The sequence below is a fragment of the Camelus ferus genome, chromosome 10, assembly GCF_009834535.1.
Source record: "Camelus ferus isolate YT-003-E chromosome 10, BCGSAC_Cfer_1.0, whole genome shotgun sequence".
Classification (NCBI taxonomy): domain Eukaryota; kingdom Metazoa; phylum Chordata; class Mammalia; order Artiodactyla; family Camelidae; genus Camelus; species Camelus ferus.
In genome coordinates, this window is record NC_045705.1 from 2,637,359 (window position 1) to 2,659,510 (window position 22,152).

The window sequence follows — 22,152 nt, forward strand, 5'->3', positions numbered from 1 at the left end:
ACCCAGAGATTGATTATACTAGAAGCCAAGCAAACATTCAGATGACTCCTGGCCCCTTCAAAGGAGTACCATTTGTAGGCTGGCAGATAAAAGAGTACGAAGAGAGGAAAAAATGAAAATACAGAAGAACAAGGCAAGACCCCCAGGAGGAAGGGTCTAAAGAGATGAGAGTAGATGAAATCAAGCACAAAGCTCTAGGGATGAGCCTTCAAGAGCAGAAGGTCAACTTCTTTTGTATTAAAACAAAAATGATAAGGGTGGGCTTAGACACATCTGTAGGTGGAAGGGAAGGGTGGGCATTTTCAAGTAGTCATATTTCATACCTAGAATTTGCTCTGTAAAAACCAGGGTTTTCTGCTAAAGGAAAAGTTAAAGATGTGGACAGGTGTATGTACTACTGAAAAAAAAAAAAAAGAATGAACTGCTGTATCTAGAAGGAAACTGATCAAGTTACTCGTAAGAAGTTGATGTGATAATGAAGGTTAACTGTGCAGCGGAGGAAGAAGGTAGCAAGACAGTGCAAAAATCCCACAGGAAAAAGTGCTACATCTTATGCACCAGCTGACCTGTATCATTTGCTATTCCCTTAAAAAAAAAAAAAATCAATCTGTCTTTCTCCCCTGTATCATTCCTTGCTCTGTTCAATTCTCCTTCAGTTACCTGACTGCATCACTCTGAAAAAACTTTTCAGTTTGAAAAAAAGAAAAAAGCAGATCCCGATGGAGAGGAACACACCCTAAAGCCAATTAGTCACAGTTATAAATGAGTTTCTGTCACCATCTATATGACTCACCTATAATAAAACTATAGATTTCTCTCTAAAGTCTCAAAAATTACGAAAAGCCACACTAAGCAGAAAGAACTGTTTCTTTTAAGAGCACTATGTAAAATTAAAGATGATAGAATGAGAAATGAATATATGGTGCTTTATGTACAAAATCATAACATTCTCACTAGCTGCTAGCAAGATGGTCAACAACATGCATGTTTAAAATACAGCGGCCATTCAGTCACACAATGCGACTGGTAAGGAATCCCCCCTTACCTGTATTGCGAGCGTGCGGGCCACAAGGCCTCTCAGGTACTGCACAGGGTCCTCCGGGCCTTCCCACTTGCTTTGCCACGTGAGAGGACACTGCGGTTTTGAAAAGGCCCATGTTAAGTTTACATACACAGTATTACAGTGAGAGACCTTTTAGTATTAGTGAGATGGGAAAACCGTGTTGGCGTAATTCACATTATGTGTATCATGAACTCATTTCATTAAGACATGTCTGTTTCTTTGATCTTATTAAAACTGAATGATAGAATCAGAATGAATGAATCTATTTCTCCAAAAGGAAATTTCTTTTAAGTAAAAATTCTTGAAAGAATAAACAAATGAACATAAACTGGTGTATAGAAAGTAGCAAGCCATGTTTTCTGGGAACAATATTTAATATACAATGAAATCAAATTAAATTTGACAAATTCATTTTATAAGTGGTAAGGATGATAGTAATTTAAAAAAAAAAGTCTTGGTTCCTACAGAATTTCTTTAAACTATAAATAAAGGAGTGTCATGGAAATTTTAGCCCCCAAACTACAGAGATACATGATAAAAAGAGAAGAATAAAAAAAGAAAATAAACACTCTAAATTAAAATTAAATACATAAGATAAAACCTTTCTAAAAACATCTTTTTAATATCTGACCTTTTAACTGGCATTCTCCATTAATACATTCATTATAATATTACACCTTTTCTATGAGGATTTTCTGCATCTTCTAAATATTATGTAAATATCACTCAAACTTCATACCTTTTTTTTTTCCTCAAGTGGAGTAATAAGGAGAGAGTATCAATTTTTTTTAACCCAAACACTGTCTGATTATAGCTGAGAACCTACTCTGGGCTAGACTGTATAAACGATGTATGAACAGGAAAATTATAAAACAGATTTTACAGCAGAAAAGGGCCTTAAAAACACCTAGTTTAATCACTTTAGGTGAGCAAAGTAAGCCTTCTTAGGAATATGATGGGTCAGTGCCCCAGAACTGTGCTTTGGACTGAAACAGGTGCGATGATTTTAAAACACGACCCCAAATTCTGTGACACTTCTCCCACTGGGACTTGAAGTCTGCGCTCCTTTCCTTAAATAAATGTCCTGTGAGCACAGCAGCAGTGCGCCAGTGTCAATGTCCAGGCCCAGGTCCTAAGAAATCGGTTGCTTGCATTTCCTGTCTTTTGAGACCCTTGCTCTTGGAACCACACTGCGAAGCCCAGTGTCTGGAGAAGCCCATGTAGAGACTGAACTGTGGTGCCCAGCTCTCAGACGTTGTGACGGCCAGTCCTGAGAGTGAGCCGTGTGGAAAAAACAAGCTTTCTGTACCAACGCCTACTCAAACTTCAGATCTGTAAGCTTAAAATAAATGACTCTTTAAGAACTATGATGTTTCTGCCCAGGAAGCTCTGGTGGAGCTCACTGCACTCAGCCGATGCAGTTTGGTGTGCGGAAGTAGGGCTCTACTTCAACACACACCTAGACATGGCCCTGGATCTGTGACTGGGTGGGGGGCTGAAGCTGGAAGAACCTTCTGCAGAACTGAAGTAAAAACACAAACAACTTCTAAGAGAAGACTAGTGAGGCCTGAGGGACTCTGAGGGCTTAACGGAAAGGGAGGAAACCATCTCAGACAGACAAGAGCCCTCGCAGGACCTGGAGGGCGTGCCCTGCAGACCCCCTCTGGTAAACGACAGGGCTGACTCAGCTGGTGCCGCACGGAGCAGAGACAGGCCTTCCGCACCAGACCTTGTCCAGACCGCACGTTCATGAACTAAATAAATGATTGTTCTTGCTTTCAGCCATTAATCTTCTGAGTAATTTACTATGTAGCAATAGACAGTGATATACCAGGTTTTCACATTCTCAGTCCCATGCTCTTCCTGGTGTAGAAGGCCCCTTTACATGGGGCTTATCACATGATGCAGGTCACTGTGGTGGCCCACCTTGAAGATGCTCCCAGTGGTCCCTGCCACTTGATATTCATGTCCATCCTTGTGAAATCCCCTCACCTTAAGCATGAGCTGGTTCTAGGGACTTGCTCCTTAATGAAAGAATGTGGCAGAAGTGATGAGAAATCACAACTGACTTCTGTCTAACTCATTCTCTTCAACTCTCCCTTGCTCACTCTATATAAAAAAGTTGCATGTTGTGAGTCGCCCATGGAGCAAGGAATTGATGTGTTCAGTCAACAATCAGTGAGGACCTGAGGGCTGCTAACAGCCATCCCCAAAGTGCTCTGAGCAGCTGCAGTCACTACAGTCCTAGTGACACCTGACTGCAGACTTCGTGGGAGACCTTGAGACAGGACACACCGTCAAGCCACACCCAGATTCTCGATCCGCAGAAACAGCGATGTGATCGATTTTCATTGTTTTGTGTCACTAAGTTCTAGGGCAATTTTCTTATGCAGCAATAGATAACTAAGAGAGCTACCAATATTAGTGTCAGATGTGATACATTCATTCGATAAATGTTCAAGTCCTTATTGTCCATCCATTCAGCAATTAGAGAGCCTAAAACGTGTACACACTTGTAAGGTCCTTGCTACCATAGAGCTTACGTTTAACTGAGTGATATAGGCAAAACTACATTATTATAAGAAAAATATTACATAGTGTTACATCCTATGTAGAGAAGTACAACATGATATGTGATATGATAGAGGGGGTGTAACAGTGATGTGACAGAAGACTACGGGGAATAACAGATGAATACAATACACCCTTTATCCTCAAGAGCGTTAGAAACCAACAAAGGAGATACACGTGTCAAATCCCTGAGGTGTTTTAAGAATGACTTATACGTCATGTTTCGGGAGCTTAAAGGGTAAAAAAGGATTTAATAAAGGAAGTATCTGTTTAGCTTTGAAAGGTGTGCTGATTTTTGACAAAGGTAGAGGTGACTGGAGGAGGCTTTTGAAGCTGACGTTCCCTGGGTGCTGACTGCAGGTTAGTAACTGTGCTGAGCGCTCGACCTGCACCATCTCATGTACTCCTCACAGTACTACCCCGAAGCAGGTACTCTTACAACTTCCATGTGACCAAGGAGAAAACGGAGGCACAGAAGAGAACAGCCAACCCAGAGTCACAGAGCTGGTAAACGGCAAGTGCAAGGCGTGGACCCAGGGAACCTGGCTCGGAGTCCATCCATCAGCATCAGTGCAGCCTTCGTACTATACGTCTCTAGAGTGCTTTACACGTATTATACCGACTGAGATTCAGTGTAAGACAATGATGTACTGGGAATTAAAATTGTATGATGCGGAGACTAAATTAGAGTAGGTTTACTTAATTTTTTTTAACTAAATAGTTGAGAGCTTAAACCCAGGTCTAACTCTAAGTGTAACCTTTTTGTTATCCCATGCTTTTCATGAAAAATGTCATAAAAGCAAAAGAGGGTACAAGCAGATTGTTTCCTAATTTGCTCTCTTTGAAGCATCAGTTAATGGATTACTCAGCAATCATCTGATAAATAGCTGCTGTTTGTCAATCATTTGTTATGTGCTGGGGATACAAAGTTATAACACGATCCCTGCTCATAATAGCTTGTGCTAGAGCGGGGAACAATCAAAGGCAGGAACAGACAACACAGTGAGTCCCTGCTAACAATAAGCACTGTGCTCATGAAACACAGATGTAACAAGGAACGCCAAATCCCAACCGCGTAAGGGCAAGAGTCAGGAAAGGCTTTCCGGTGGAGGTAATGCCGGAGGTGAGTCTCAAAAGACAAACAGCCTACAGTCAAGTAAAGAAAGACGGCAGGAAAAGGAGTGCACATTAATAAAGAAGACCTGAGACAGCTGGGCTGATGACCAGACCAGGAAGCTTCTGAATGTTTATACTGAGGAATTTAATCTGGAAAGCAATGATAAAACTAAATTAAACTTGAACTAGGGAAGTGACACAGTCACAGTTGGATTTTAGAAAGATTATCCTAGCAGAAACAGGGAGAACAGGCAGTAGGGAGATGAAAACGCAGGCAGGGAGGGGAATCAGGAAGCCACCGTAACTGATGAGGACCGGCAGGAGTGAGAAGGAGGGCAACAGCAGAGACACTGCAGCACCTACACACGGAGGCGCTGTGCTAAGCATTGCAGTGACATTATTAACCCTCTACACTTCACATCAGCCCTCTGGGAAGGAGACAATTATTGCTCCCATTACAAACTTTTAGAAACCGAGGTAAACAAAGGTTCAGTGACTTGGACAAGAAAATACTCTAGTATCATTTGGGGGAGTTTTAATTTCCACTCACAACCTTAATGTGTTTATTATGTGAACTTAAAAAAGAGGACCCCTTTAAGTCACTCTTTTCCCTTTTCCATTTAATAATGTAATTATCTATGCTACTGACAAACAGTACCATCCTGCTAACAAAAATGACGAGCTGGCCCTCACACATGAGCGAGACACTGGTAATCTGTCATCTGTGCACTGCTGAAGTTAAGCCAACACTGGATTTTAGGTTTGGGGAAATGAATCAACTTTCATTTGATTCAAGCTTATTGTAGTTCCTGAAACTAGGAGAGAGCATTATAATTACGATTTATTTTCAGCACCAGAAGTTGCACTGGGATTTCATAGTGTGTAGGAAAAAAGAATTCAGCTTACAATTTTAAAAAAAGGAGAAAAAAAAAAAAAAAGAAAAACATAGTACATTGTAATTTCAATTTCACATGAAGTGATTAACAAAAGATAGTTTACAAATTATCACCCACTCCTGTATTAGCCATAATTTACAACTTTATACAATTAATTTAGTTAAATCTAACTCACAGCCATATACATCATTAGAGAACTGTATTTCAGAAGGACAAAGATGGCTTCAGAGTAAAACAATTCAATAATAATAGAGCCCTTACCATCTATTCACAAGAGGAAATACAACTCAGAAGATCAGTAATTTGTGACAAAGGTTAGAATGGATTCCAATTTAATCTTTCTAAGACCTTTACTTAGCTCCAAAGATTTCAATTTTCTTACAGTACAGAGAAAGAATTTATAAAACAGCACCAGCACAAACTAAGGACTTTCAAATCTAAGAGACTTATTTAGTTGAATTATTTTCTTTTTAGATATGAATCTAATTTAAAAAAATTTTTGGCTTCCCTTTAGAGATCATACTATTTGCTTTCTCAGAATATGAAACTTCAGTTTTCCATTAATAAAATTATAATACTTATTCAAAGATTACAGGGTTATGAAAAGGTAGAAAGGTAGAAGCAATTCAAATGTCCACTGATGGGGGGAGGGTATAGCTCACGTGGTAGAACGCATGCTTAGCATGCACAAGGTCCTGGGTTCAATCCCCAGTACCACCTCTTAAAAAGCCAAATATCTCCCTGTTAAAAAAAAAATCCAAGTATGGTTTCCACTGAACGCCTATCACTTTCGCACCATCGTAAAGTGGAAAAATCGTAAGTCAAACCATGGTAAATGGGGAGCCATCTGCATATACATACAGCAGAAAATTATTCAGCATTGAAAAGAAACACTGACACATGCTATGATAAGGGTGAACCTTGAGGACATTAGGCTTAGTGATGCAAACTAGTCACGAAAAGACACGTACTACATGATTCCACTTACAGGACGTACCTGGAGGAGTCAAATCATAGAGGTAGAAAGTAGGATGGTGGTTGCTGGGGGCTGGGCGGTGGGGAAAGGGGGAGTTGTTGTTTAAAGGGCAGAATTCCAGCTTTGTAAGATGGGAAGAATTCTGGAGATTGGTTGCACCACAATGCGAATGTACTTATCACTACTGAACTGTACACTTAAAACGGATTAAAATGATAAATTTTTACTCAGCCATAAAAAGAATGAAATAATGTGACTTTCAGCAACATGGGTGGACCTAGAGATCGTCATACTAAGTGAAGTCAGCCAGAAAGAGAAAGAAAAACACCATATGATACCACTTATATGTGGAATCTAAGGAAAAAAAGGGGTGGTACAAAAATGAACTTATTTATAAAACAGAAATAGACTGATAGACATAGAAAACTTATGCTCACCAGCAGGGATCAGGGGATGGGGAGGGATAAATTGGGAGCTCAAGATTTGTAGACAGTAATTACTACATACAGAACAGATAAACAAGGTCCTACTGTATAGCATAGGAAACTACAATTAATACCCTGTAATGGCATATAATGGAAAAGAAAATGAAAAGATACATAAATAGATAAATAAATGAATCACTATGCTGTACAATAGAAGCTAACACTACATTGTAAATTGACTATATTTCAATTTTTAAAATGTGGGGATATCCAAAAAATGATTAAAAAAAGATCAGTTTTATGTTGTATGTATATTGCCATAATTTAAAGAACTTCATTGGAAAATGGCGAGAAAGGAAAAGAAGAAACCAGTTTCCTTCTTTCAGTCTATACGCCAACACTGTATGCCTGATAATTTTCTGTTATGTGCCTTGAGCTCACTGAATAGAGGCTATGTACTCTCTAGAGCCTGGCAGTATGCAGGGAGTCCATGGTGGACGGCCGATAAACATTAGCTGAATGTTATTTATTACATCATCCAATTACCAGCTTTTTAAAAACCCAACTCCCCCGCCATCTTTGTAAATTCTGAAAAAAGCTGTAGTAATAAACAAGATGCCCATACATCCAATTTGCCTAATGATGCCTGCTGCCCCAGAGTTCCATTCAGGGTAGCAGTCCCTTTCACCCTTAAAACTGTACTTTGGGCAACAGATTAGAAGGTGACTCTAGTTATTAAAAAAAAGAAAACAAACTAAAATTCACATAACAATTTGAAGCTAAGAGGTCAATTTAGGGATTGAATCCTGACCTCATTAGTACCAAAATTTTACTAAATTAACCCAGAATTACCAACCCCCCCCCAAAAAAAACCCATTAAGGAGTCAAGCAAGGAAATAAACAAACTAGGTAACAGGTAAAGCACTGAGCTGTTGTGACAAACAGTACAGTATATTGTAATATTTTTAAAGGATGAAAAAGGATCTGATGACTGAAAACGGCTTTTGGTAGAGAATGATTAAATTCTATCCAAAATACATATACATTTTAAAACAAGTTTGAGTATTTCTCTTTCCAAATATGTAACGTTTATAGCGTCCCCAGCATACAATACACATATACATGGATGCATTAAAAGTACTTTTAAGTATTTGAAAGTGTAAGTATAATGAAATTTTGGGAAAGATGATAAGTTCATCATCAAGTATGTTCAGCATGTAGAATGATAATACAAATTTTTTTCATCTAGCAAAATCTAATTGGAATACACTGCATGTGTATTTACTTCTCTTAAATTTTTTTCAAAATGACGTTCAATAACAAGTCTCCATGCTTTTATATTCCTTGAGATTTTAAGAATTTACAGATTATTTCTACACTGCTTTCTGTGATAAATTCATTATGGCCAATATCATGTTGGCGTAATTTAAATACATGTATGCATGTCGGCATGTTGAAGTTAAAATAATTTGTGTCAACATTTTATCACAGACTTTAACTGAACTAACACTAAGAGCAGGGTCTAACGTGCTCTGAGAGTTTGCGTTAAAAGTAGATTTATAAACGTTATAAAAATACTGAGTTTTGATTTCCTGAGTTTGATAATGCTGACAATACTGAGTTTTAATAATCTGCCATACTAATCATGTTAAAACAAGTCATAACAATGAAAACTTTTTAATTATAAATTTGTTCATATTTTTAAATTTAAGCTAGAATAGACTAGTAATGCTAAATGGCAAAGTAATGCTTCCACAGTAATTGTTTATACTCTCATGGTATAAGTGGTTACTGAATATACATTAGCATATTATGAAATAATTCCTGGGCCAGCCTCAACAAAAAATTTCCAGTATTAATGCAAATTAATCAACCATTTGCTTCAGGTGAAACGAAAGAACGTGCGTTCAGTCCATTAGTTCGTAACACTTTTGCTGTCAAATTAACCAGCTATTAATTAAAACAAACTAGATAAACATACAGAGTCTAGGGTTAAACTGATGACTATGTGTATGTATGTTTAAAAATCTTGTATATAATCTTCTTGAAAATCTTCCAGTCCGTGGCTTACTTTTCATTTTTATAACAGCATGGTCACTTTGGGGATAAACTGTATATGTTTGGAGACACAGGTGTATACTTTTTACTTTGCCATTATTATTTGACGTATGGCTATTTAATTGTTCAGTACCATTTGCTAAAGAGATTTTCTTTTCTCCATTTAATCGTCCAAGCATATTTGGTGAAAATCAATTGTGGGTCTATTTCTGGACTCTTTACTCTGTTCTATTTAGCTATGTATCTGCCTTTAGACCAACATCACACTGTTTTGATTATAATACCTTAGTAAGTCTTCAAACTAAGAAGTGTGAAACTTTCTATTTTGCTCTTCTTTTTCAAAGCTATTTAGGCTGCACTTAGGTCTTCTGCGTTTTTTCAAAAGAACCTTAGGATCAAATTGTTAATTGCTATAAAAATTCTACAGAGGTTTTGACTGGGATTGTGTTGAATCTCTAGACCAATCTGGAAAAGATTAAATCTTAACAACACTGGATGTCCTGATCTGTGAGCACAGTACGTCAGTGCATCTTTCCATTTATTCAGGGCCTCTTTAGTTTCACGCATCAATGCTTTGTAGTTTTCAGTGTGCACTAAAGTTTTACACAGCATCTGTCAATTTTATCTGGATATGTCACCATTCTTGATATGTAATCCATATTATTGTGCTTTCTTAACTTGAATTTTCAAGAGTTTGTTTCCAGGATATATATCATTTTTTATGTATCTACGAAAACCTTGCTAAATTTAAACTCTCTTACTAGCTCTAGAGCTTTTTTTTAAAAATAGATTAAACATTTTGTAAATAGTTGATCATATCCGCTACCAAAAAGATCAGTTTCCTTCTTCCTTTCCAGTATGTATGCATTTTATTTCTTCTCCTTAACTTGTTGCATTAGCTAGGCCGTTTAGTGTAATGCTGAAAAGTAGTAGTAAGAGTGGACTTCAATGCCTTAACGCCTGACCTTGGGGGGAAAACATACAGTCTTCTACTTATGTTAGTTACTGCTTTTCCATATATGCCCTATGTCTGGCTAAGAAGGTTCAACTTTAACCCCAATTTGCTCAAAGATTTTTGTCATGACTGGATATTGAATTTTGTCAAATGCTTTTTCTGTGTCTATTAAAATAGTGATTTTTATTAGTTATTAAAATGGTAAGTAACATTTTTATTAACCCAAACTTTTATTCTTAAGATAAACTCAACTGTATCCATTTTTATATTTTGTTGTATTCAGTTCATTAATATCTTGGTAAGAAGTTTATCGTTTTAACTTCATGAAGGAAACTGGTCTGTAGATTTTTTTATTATGTCTTTGTTAGGTTTTATTATCAGGCAACGATGATCTCAGAAAAAGCAGGGAAGTCTTCCTGTCTCTTCTGTTTTCTGGAATAATTTATGTAGAGTTAGTATTTTCTCTTCCTTAAATATTTGTTAGATTTTATTAGTGAATTCTGGGAGCTCATTTGGTGGGAAAGTTTGTAATGACAAATTCAACTTCCTTAACAGATACAGGCTATAGGTTATCTATTTCTTCTTGAATGAGCTTTGGTAGGTTGTGTCTTTCAAGGAATTTGTACAGTTCATCTAAGTTCATCTAAGTTCACCTCAGTATATTGTGTTATCATAGCACAAGGATGGTATTAAGTTAGGGATCCTGAAGGAGAATTCCAGGACACTAGAGATGCTGGGTATACGCAGGTCATTTCTTCTTACATGTGTCAATAGGAACTAATGTCCATTTATAAATATATATAATCAAATTTTGATTATAAGTAAAGCTAGAGATGAGGAGGTGGAGGAATTCCATCCCAGTATTTGGTAGGCATTTGGGGATAAGTATGTGGAGTTCAGTCTTCACAAAGCTGATAACTGCCTCTTATCACCAAGATTACCATTTAGCTGCATGATCAAATTACCCAAATATTCAATGAGAGAGGAAGTGGAAAGAGCACTGATGAAGGAAACACAACATCAGGACTGCAGCCTGGGCTTCGACGCTTTACCAGGACAGCAATGCCTTTCAGCCCTAGTTTTCAAGTCTAAGTAAAAGGGAGATGATGAGAGCAGAAGATCAGGTAAGGGCTACACAAATGCTCTGTACCTGGTAAAGCGCTAAATAAAGCGCAAACCACTACCTTACTCCAATGGGAAAATGCAGACTATTCAACACTAATAATTATCATTTGGTAAAACAGTTTGTGAATGGCTTTTCTAAGACTTCTTTGCATGAAAGTAGGTATATTTTAAGGGGGGGGGGATGTTTGAGAAAAGACATGGTCCCCAATCATTCTATTAAAAAAAAAGGCTTCTTTTTTCCCAGAAAGACTTTCCCACAAAGACTTGAAGATCATTGAGGAGATGGCACAGATGTTGGCAAAGTGGAGTGGGGATAGCAAAAAGGTGGTGTGGCAGGTGATATTGTCACTTTGGATGAGATTTTAGACTCCAGAACAGCGTTTCTCAAACCTAAGCATGAATCAGACCCTACTTCAAGGGACTTATAAAACACAGACGGCAGGGCAACACACTTGGAGTTTATGACCAGATAGTCTCGGGTAGGGCCTGAGAATTTGTACCTCTACCAGGTTCTCAGGTGATGCAGATCTGTTGGCCTGGAGGTCGTACTTTGAGAAACTCTGCTATAAAGAAGGCCACGGCAGAGGAAGGAGGGAAAGGAAGAACCTGTCTAGCAGAGGAGAGCTTCACTCAGATATCCTGAAGCTGCAATGATAAAGCCCTGTGTGTATGTGTGTGCACACGCACATGTGTGTGTGTGTATTTTTTTAAGAGAGTGCATTTCCTTCCCTCAGTTTTCAAAAGTGTCAGTGACCCAAAAAAAGGTTAAACATCAGTTGTTTGGAATTTATTTTAGGAGTTAGGATCCACTAGCAATTCTGCTATATTGTTGAGTGACTCCCTGATTTAAAAAAATTAAAAGCCATTTAGTGCTACTATCCAGTACATTAGGACAAACTGAAATGTACAGGCAATACTTACATCGGCCTTACAGGAGACACTATTAAAGTAACTTTTTTTTTAAAGCAACACTATTAATTTCTACAAAATGGTAATTCACTATTCAGCAAGAAAGATGAAGCAATTTACTGTTGTAGCTCTTCAATTTTTGTTTATCTTTTAAATTACGATTTAAAGCCTATATCCTAATATGGAAAAGAAAAACAATATTTTACATCATTGTTCTTAACAAATTATAAGTACTGTGACTTTTTACCAAAAAAGCTTCAGTGGATCACCAGAAACTGTCAAGGAAATAAAAGTCATAATTCTCTCTAGGCAAATTCTTCCTCTAATCACGTCAGACACAGTAAAAAAAAAAAAAAAAAAAAAAGTCAAGACTGAACAATTTCCTAAATTACATTAAATCATAGCACAGAATTCAGAACCTGTCACATCCAAAGGTAATAAAACATTAAATTTTTATCCTGAAGTCAGTGGGATAGTACTAGATCACAATTTTTTGGTAAAACTCATTAGAAAGTAAATGTCAGGGAGTCCTTTACTGATTTCATCTTAGTGAAATCAACCTAGTCTCATTTGAGATTCACCAAACATCTGAAGTATTTCCAGACACTGTCTATGATATAATTTAAACGTGCTTTGTAAAACATTTTTTATCCTTTGAAAGAGTTTTAACAAATTCATGAAAATCATAAAAAATATTTTTAAAATAGTGATATTTCAGAGGCTATACTTCTTAATTCAAAGTGTAATAAGGGAAACTTAATACATTAATAATGAGATTGTCTATATCTTACATTAACATATTTTTAAGAAATAAATCATTAGATCCTGTAGCTATACCATATATGGAAATACTCAGCAGATCTTAATGGGTCAAGGGAAAAAGAAAAACTGTTATAAAGTATTAAACATCTATGACCCTTTTCTAAAATATCATTCTTTGGTTTTACTCAAGGAAAATGTCTCATATAGTAAAGCCCCTTTAGTTCTTTGTTATCTTTCAATAAGATCTAATGTAAGTCATATTATACTATAATCATATAAAATTATTTATTTTTTAACAGTTTATGCCAAAGATCACCCAGATGGTTAATAGCAGAAGCAAAACAGGAAACCAGGTGTGCCATTCCTTCCACACTTTTCATTAATACCACATGGAAACCTCCTGAACTACCCTATTCCACCCCTTACTGTGATGAATAAATAGTAACCTATGTGGTATATCTACTTCCATAAACTCATTTCACACAATGTTATCAGATGAATGCTCCAAAAGCTGTTTTTCACATAATGAAATTCTCTTACGGTAACAATGACAAAAACAACATTTAGAGGGTACTTTTGTTAGAGCAGGCAGATAGCTAGATATGAGCAGAGAAACAGGGACACAGGCCAAATGGCAGGAATTGGGCAGAAAGGAGGCGCACAGGCCAAACACAGGAAATCTTACATCATGTGAGCACCAGGGGTCCCTGGGCAGAGGAAGAAAAGCAGGAACCTCTGGGCTAAGCAATTACACATTTTGGGGTGACAGGTGGCCTGGAGGCTGACAAAGAAAGGTGGGAAAAGGCAAAAATTTCCAGTGTTTGAATGTAACCTTTTGCTCATTATGCCCTCATATCAATAAAATGAGCCTTGCAGATCAGAAGTACCCATCATGCACCGACGCCATGACACTTCTGATCCGGACTAAATAAGGACAAAAATCCCTCCTCCCTTTGGGAAGATGGAGTTGGGATGATAATCAGGGAATATGACCCCAAACCCTCCCCTCCCCAGTGAATATTCCATCCCCTCATTTTTACACCCTGTGTAACCAACCTGTCAAAGAAACTCAGGGCAGCCGCTCACCTGGGCCTGCCCGCTCGCCCCTTGAGAGTGGACTATCTTAATACTTAATAAATCCTCACTTTACTTTCTTAACCTCTGTGTCTTGTCTCTGAATTCTTCCTGGAACAGGACAAGAACTGGACACCAGCTAAATCTAACAGCAAAACTTCCTACTCACCAACCACTTTACCCATGACATAACCACTCTCACAACAACCTCACAAAGTGGGTCTCTGGGAAGCGTGAAGTTTAGAGAGGTTTACGTGACCCGCCCAAGGTCACAGCTCTAAGTGGTGAAATAGGATGAAACAGGTGGATCTACTCCAGAGGCCACATTCTTAGACATTGCTACATTATTTCTACACAAAAGTATTCTTACTGCCTACTGCATTTAATCCAAACTCTTTTCTTTGGCTTTAAAGGCCTCAAAATCTGACGTAGCCTTAATTTCACTACGTGTCACTGTACACCAGCGCCGGGGGACTTGCTGTTCACGTCCTCACAGGTCCCGTTCTTGTGTCACTGTTACTCTCCTCTTACTCTTAATTCAACTGTAATCAGCCTGTATCATATTTTTTGCCCTTATACAGCTTACAGTTGATTTGAAAGAAACACACTCTCATGAGCATTTCTTTTCATAAACAATTTTAAATCATTTACATTTATTTTGGCAATCAGACCTGCCTAGATTCAAATCCTGGTTTCGTAAACTGTTCGCTGTGTGACTCTGTGGAGTGTTTAATGACAATGGACGTTTGTGTCTCCTCAAAATTCCTATGTTGAAACCCTAAACCAGGATGTGATGCTACCTGGAGAGGAGGCTGGGGCGGGGGCTAACTGGGTCGTAAGGGGGGGGCCCTCGTGCTGGGATCAGTGCCCGAGAGGAAGAGACAGGAGAGAGCTGGCTTCCTCTCTCACTGCTCTCTGCCCCGTGAGGGCACAGCAAGCAGACAGCTCTCAGCGAGCCAGGAAGCGGGGCTCACCAGGCAGCAGCGCTAACAGCAACTTGATCTTAGACTTCCAAGTCCCAGGACTGTGAGAAATAAATATTTGTTGTTTAAATCATCCACTTTATGTTAATTTGTTACAGCAGCCCGAATTAAAGCAGAAATCTGCTTTTATGTTAGTGAGATACAGGGAGTTCTAGGAAGCCCGCCTTTTATATTCGGAGGAGACTTCAAGGTTGACGATCAGAGGTTTCTCTATACGGAGGGTAAACAGTAGGGAAAAAAACCAAAAACCTGTTTTCTAAATTCCTACAGAGCCCTAATGAAACCTTTTCCAGATGCCACGTTCTCTAAAGTTTATGTTCTCCAAACAGCTAAAGTAAGTCTATGTAAGATACTCCACATTGTTTGTTTTTATCCAATAGATCTGAAATACGTGGATTTTAACGTAATTTAGAACAGTCCAATTATTCAGCAAGAGTGATGTTGATGTCCTTTTCCTCTGCTTATGGTTTCCCATTGGGTAACCATCCTTCCCTGACCTGTGGTATCTGTGTTACAGGTGGAGCTGAATCTATCCCGAGTTCCCGGGATGGGCATTTGGCTGAAGCCCCAGCCAAGGAGAGCTTTGCACACGCTGCCCACAAAACTATTATGGGACTAGGCATAAAATCCCAGCCAATTAACTTGGATCAAAGATAATGCCAGGATACAGGTATTCTTTCTGTTGGACTTACAGCTCAGAGGACATAAGACTCGGATGTAAGACTTGGGTACCTCTGCGTGTAGGGTGAGATTAACATGGAGGACACACACACATAAATACACACAGCATGACTCCAGAGGTAGATAAATAACACGAGCTGAGATCCTAATGACAATTTTAAGCTCCTACATCAAGCTAACTTAATGCTAGCTACCCCTGGATCCTTCAGTTACATCAGCCAATTAATTCCTACATGGCTAAGCTAGTTTAATGTGGCTTTTCTGTTATTGCAAAGTGTAAGACTCCTGACAAATGTACGCATGATGGAAGAGCCACTTACACTAATGACACAAAACACTTACATTTGGTACGGCTTACCTTTTGGTTTAATAAAGCACTTGCCAATTTTTGTACTTCTGAACTCAGTAAGGTAGTTCCTCTGATGACTTTGCTGAGAGCGGCAAGAGACTGATGGACACTTTGCACTAAGCGGATGGCATTAAACTGTTCAAGGACGATGAATGATAATATTGGAGAGCCTTGTCGATCATTAGGAGGCAACACTTTCTGATGAATCAGGTTTGAATTCTAAAAGAATAATACGTTATGTCATATTTACTAAAAAGTAACACAAATCATTGACAGTCAGACATTCAAAAGTTACTGAAATCTTGTGTTGGTTTATCCTGTTTTGACATACTCTTTTTTATGAATGGCCAAATTTATTAAACCTGTAAACACACAGGAAGGGAATCCTGGAGGTCACCAACACTCACGGTGGTGTGGGGGTGGGAAGGGAGAAAGGGGAGCTGGGCTGAGAAGCAGGAGTCAATCTGGTGGCAAAAGTGGAAAGACCGGCCCCCTGTGAGCCAGAGCAAGGCGGGCAGAGAGCTACGCTACTGCTCTATCGCCAGAAAGAGAGCAGAAGGAAGCACGGCTCTGAAAAAAAATGTGAATGAACATGTGATTCAATTTGAAACCAAGCTGTATTCTTATTAGAAAAATCACCAAAGATCTTGTACCAGTGAATACTGTGTCTCAGTATTTACTGCTTTTCTACATAATTTAATGGAGGCTCTGATACATGGAACTTCTAGTGTTTCTCAAATTATTAAGAAAAACTTAAGGAAAACCAGATGTTTCTAAACAGCTTATTCGTTTAAGAGGAAAAGAAATACCCTTCAACAGTATTCTAAAAGGATCAGCAAACTGTCGAGAGAGATCTGGCAGGTCCTGTGCTCTTGCCTACTATCCATTATCCTAATTTTCTCTCTTTATTCTGCTTATGATCCTAGTGAAATATCTCCCCTTTTTGTTCTAACGGTTGTCACATTCGTATGTTGTATGAGAGCACTTTCTTTTTCATGTATTTCGCATGGTAATTTAATAATATGATAATCTAGCATGGCTATTGCTAGATTACATAAGTAATCATTAAATACATTTTATTGGCATAAGATCATTCCTGAAGGTAGATTTAGGCTATGAGTTCAAATTTAGGCATTTTATTTCTATTACTCCTATACTTCAAATAGTAAGGCTGCTTAAATCATTTTGACAGACACACAAGAATGTACATACATAAATGTGCCCACTTAGATAAATAAATGATGGTTAACTCAAAAACTAAATCTGGAAGAGAAAAAGAGTATAGTATTATGAAAATTAATTAGAACTATTACTCCCTAAATTGAAATTAACTATCTGAGATAGAGTATGCAATAAATAATACTTAACATATCTCCAACCTCAATCAATTACATCATAAAGCGGACATAAAATTTGGGTTAACAACTTTCCGTAATTCCCTATATTAAAAGCCAATCCCGGAAGTGAATAATATGTGGTACTTAAATCTTTCTCAATCTTATACGAAACAAGACGAGCAAATAATAAATTAGTTTACGAATTTTTGCTCATTCTGTTAAGTTGACGAGACAAGTTTGCACTGTTGGCACTGCTGCTTTACAGAACGGGACCATTCAAGCAAGGTTACACTTACTTATACTGCAAGAAAACAGAAAGTTTACTGCACTGAACTTTTGGAAAGACTGATTTAGGAGAGTGTCAAAAACACTTAAAATTCAAACAGAGTTCAGGGAAGAACTATGGTCTGAATTTCAAAGACTTGATATGAAAAAAGGATGTAAAATACAATCATTTTTTATGTTGGTCACATGTTAAAATGTTAGTATTTTGGGTGTATCAGGTTAAATAAAATATATTTTAATATTCACATTTTTTCATATTAAAATGTGGCTACTACTAGACAATTTAAAATTACATCGCATTTGTGTTTCACATTATACTTCTACTGCACAGAAACTATCAAGTAAAATGATATAAGTTCAGCAATAAGAATAGAACAGAGGAGATAACAGCATACAGTAGGGTCTCAAAAAGTGTTTGATTAATGACAGATGAAAAAAAAAGTGAAGAAAATGAATAGTAAGCCAAACTGCAGTGTACAGGCTGTGATAAATTAATGAGGGGGAAAAATACAGCAGAGGACAGTAAAGTATATTGTGGTATATAACATAATCCATTTCCCACAGGCTTTCACAAAATTTTAATAAAAATTAATATAACTCTAAAAATAAACAGATATTTTACACATTCTAAAAAAGGAGGAGATTTGTAGCAGTAGTAACATTTTTAAGTGTTACATAATCTTAACAGAAAAAAATTTCAAATTAAGTATTATTTATAATTCAAATATAGCTAAAAATCACCATTAGTAAATTACAACATCATTACAGTATGCTTTTTAGCGAAACTATCAAGGGATGTCAGTCATATCTTTAGTCAACTGATTATAAATAAAGCTTTTTGTAATGAGTAAATACAACTGATTGAATCATGTACTTTTGAAGGATGGCTTTGACATTTTCAAGTTCATCTTATCATTAAAAAGACCTGAACCTACGAGATCATAAGGTAGAGAACAGGTACTGTCATTCTGTGACAAGAGAGGCTGCATGAGAAACGGTACCTACACAAACACATATATATCACATCAATTTAAGTGCATCAGATCTTTCAAAATATATATATCATGTATAAATAAATTATAACAGTATATATGTGTGTGTGTGTATATATGTGTGTGTATATGTGTGTGTGTGTGTGTGTATATATATATATTACTGGGTCCTGATGACATTCTTTCAAGTTCCCTGTAACAAGTTGTGACTGAAAGCCACTGAATACCTTTTCAGTTATGTGAACTATAAATTCCCCCGTTTTGGCCAAAGCCACTTTGAACTGGATTTTCCATCACTTGCAATCCAAAGAGCGTTAACTGATAATTCAAGTTAATAGACTTCTGTCTTAAGCATTCATAATCAGAAAGGTCAGAGGTCTGATATATCTGCATTCAATTACATCTATCCAGAAATGGATTTCTGAAAAACTTGTGGAAAGGAGAGGGAAGGGAAGGGAAGGGAATAAAAATGGAAAGAATATGGTAGTATGAGTTTTGTGAGTTCAGAGAGCTTAAAGATCTATAGAGTTTCCCTGGCAGCCCATTTCCCAGGATAGCTGGTTGCTTTACTATTTTGCTTTATTGTAACCAAAGCCAGTTATTAGTGAAGAAACAAAGAGTTTAGATTTTTAAACCTGGTAACAACCATTCCTTTTCATACCAACTTATTTGGTGGATCAAAAGGAAATCAAAGCAGTCATGTTTTAATGTTCATTTCACATAGTTTAGCTTACAATTAAAAATACATTACTTAGCTGAACAAGCAGAGTTCAACCTGGACAAGTGTGTGCTTAATTACGCAATAAACTGTTCAAGTCAGAAGTGCTGAAGAACTGAAATAGAGGGCAAAATTGTTGGTGACTAGACGTGCAAGGAAAGCCAAGGCTGAAAGAAGAGGAGAGTATTTTGAGTTGATGTACTGAAGTTGATGTTTTAAGCTATCACATCTTTTTAAAAGAAAAATCGAGAGGAAGCTAGGGAGGGCTAATAGAAAAGAGATTTTGTTTCAAGTATAAACTACTTACTATGCCTTGAGAATATCACAGCTTTTATTTATAATACCAAGACACTGATAACCACCCAAACCTAGCAGGCATCCCCAGGGAGAGAGGTCCAGGACTGGTAGCATCCCTGTCAAGAGACCTTTAGCTGTGTCTGCATCTCTTGGGTCTTTGACAGATAGTCATTATTCATACATAACTTAGGTATGTAAAACAAAACGGCAATTTTTTTTGAAAAGTAGGTGATTAATATAAAAATGGCATGTTAATAAAACCATATTCATTTCTAGACAAGTACTTTAATAGGCCATTTACTCCATAACTTGGCTAGAGGAATGATTCTGGTACTGGGTAAGCCATCAAGAAGTAATTCAGTAGAATAATACAGTAATCACACAATCTCAACTTAAGAGACCTAACACAGGTCATGATATTTAAGTGGCAGAATGACTAACGTTCTATAACCCTACTGACTGCCAGGCACACCGTGAATTTCCACATGAGGTTATTTTGTTACATTTTAACATTTTCAGCAGTAGGAAGAAAGGGAGAGAGAGCAGTGAATTATGAAGAACGGTAAGGAATGTCACAGACTTAGAAAATTGATACCTGTTTAGAGGAAACAATAGGAGGACTTTTTGTTCAAAATGGAATCATTTATCTTTTCATGCTCTCCTAAACAAACGATGTGTGTTTTCTCATGACAATGGAATGCTTTTTGGTATGCTCATGTGTACAACCGACTCTTACAAAGACAGTAATACAAAATACTTTGTGTGTTTGTGTGCGTGTTGTTTTGAAGTCTGATAAATCCCCAACTGTTGCAATATAGTGAGCAAACTTGTTCATAAGTTTAAGACTAAAAGGAACAGTCAGCATTTCAACAGCCATTGCACACAGTCACTGAGAAAATTTTTTAAAAATTCCAACACTGCATAACATTACTTAACAGAAAAAGAGACTCTACAAAGCATAATCACTTGAGACGCGTGCAACTCACAATTTTTCAAAATAAAAAAAGAGAATTTTAGCTTTTATTTTCAGCAGAGCTAGATATTGCTGAAAACAACTAAATATGTTGAATAAAATACTAAAGTATTTTCTTAAATACATCCAAATGCAATCATGATCTGAGAAGAAAGTAAGGAATAATTCAAACGATTGAGTGTTGGATTTTCAGTCTTCATTAATTTCATCCTGAATGTTAACACAAAGTATTCTGGATTAAGGACAGATTATTTATTATCTCATAGTAAATAGTAAGTATGTTGCTCCTACTCCCTTGCTCCAGGCCTTGCCTTTGGGGTGACCAGATGACAGCCAGCTCAGTCACCCTATGCGGTTAGCCAGACACTCCCTGGGCAAGGTACACCAGGGATATGGGAAGTGGTCATTCCTTACTTACAAAGAGGAAGGAGGCAGCTGTTCTCTTCCCTTCCAGAGAGGACATTCTAGGACATATAACGGGTTGAATTCTAACCAACACTGTGGTGTGTAAATAAAATCACTCCAGCAGCCAAATGATCCAGAGATGTTCCCAAGTTTGGACTTTAACCCTTCTGTCATGGAAACACACAGGAAGCTAAAGCTCTGGTCCCTCCAGTGCTCCAGGGCTCACCAGAAATTTAGGGCTATAACCTTTGACTCTCTCAGAAGGTAACAGAAGACTTACTATCCTTTTTGATCAGAGCAATTAACTAGCCAAATGGTTACAAAGCCAGTTCTCATAGTATGTGAAGAGTCACATAAATCTGGGGCTTTTTATGAGAACACTGAGAAATTCAAAAGGTTTTTATTTCTGCACACTAAGGGGGAGAGAGTGACAAGCAAGCCACTGCAGTTCATTGGTGCTGGTGAATCTGAGCTTTTGTACTCACGGACATGCGCTTGGGGGACCAGAGATAATGTCCAGGATCTGCTCAAGGCAGAGAGGTAGAAGGGTAACTCCAAAAAGCCTGAAATCCCCAATGACTACAGCCTCAGTAGAAGGATGAAAGAAATAAACTGCCTTCCAGCCACCAGGGACCACAGGAAAACCACCTATGTTAAAATCTGGTACTAAGTGGAGTAGGGGGTACACGTGCAGAAATCTCTCCTCAAAAAATAATTGCCACAGCAGAATTTTAATGTTAGTTTGCATGCACTGTCTTGGAGGTTCCAATAAACTTGAAGAAAATAATTTTATACGGTTCCAGACTAGTGGAAGTATTCAAAAAGAGCTTGCTCCTGACCCTGACCCAAACCAAACTAATTCTGCACTCTAAACTGGACGGCAGCATCCACTTCCATTCTTGGCCACAAATAATTCCTGAGGGTAAAGTTACCAGAATAATCAGCAGCTCACAGTTTTTGAAAAAGCAAAATACTACACAACTAAAGTATTTTCAAGTTATGTACAATGTGACAAAAGTTATGTAAACTTTAGTTATGTAAACTAAAGGTAATTTCAAGTTATGTACAATGTGACAAAAGAAATTTTCACACACTGAGGTATGGGGAAGTCATTCCAGCTTATACGTGATTTAACGTGAATTTTGTTCTAGCTGAAACAGCCCGTTTGTGCCCTATCAAACAGACACTGTGAATCTGCTTTA

At 37.5% G+C, this 22,152-nt stretch overlaps 1 protein-coding gene across 1 annotated transcript in view; it reads right to left on the minus strand.

The window, feature by feature from the left end:
- Nucleotides 1–22,152, minus strand: part of DYNC2H1 (dynein cytoplasmic 2 heavy chain 1) — a 264,118-nt gene that overhangs the window by 44,613 nt on the left and 197,353 nt on the right. The window contains 2 exon segments of the mRNA XM_006186202.3: nucleotides 1,046–1,135; nucleotides 15,953–16,162. Coding sequence (XP_006186264.2) covers nucleotides 1,046–1,135; nucleotides 15,953–16,162 — 300 coding nt within the window.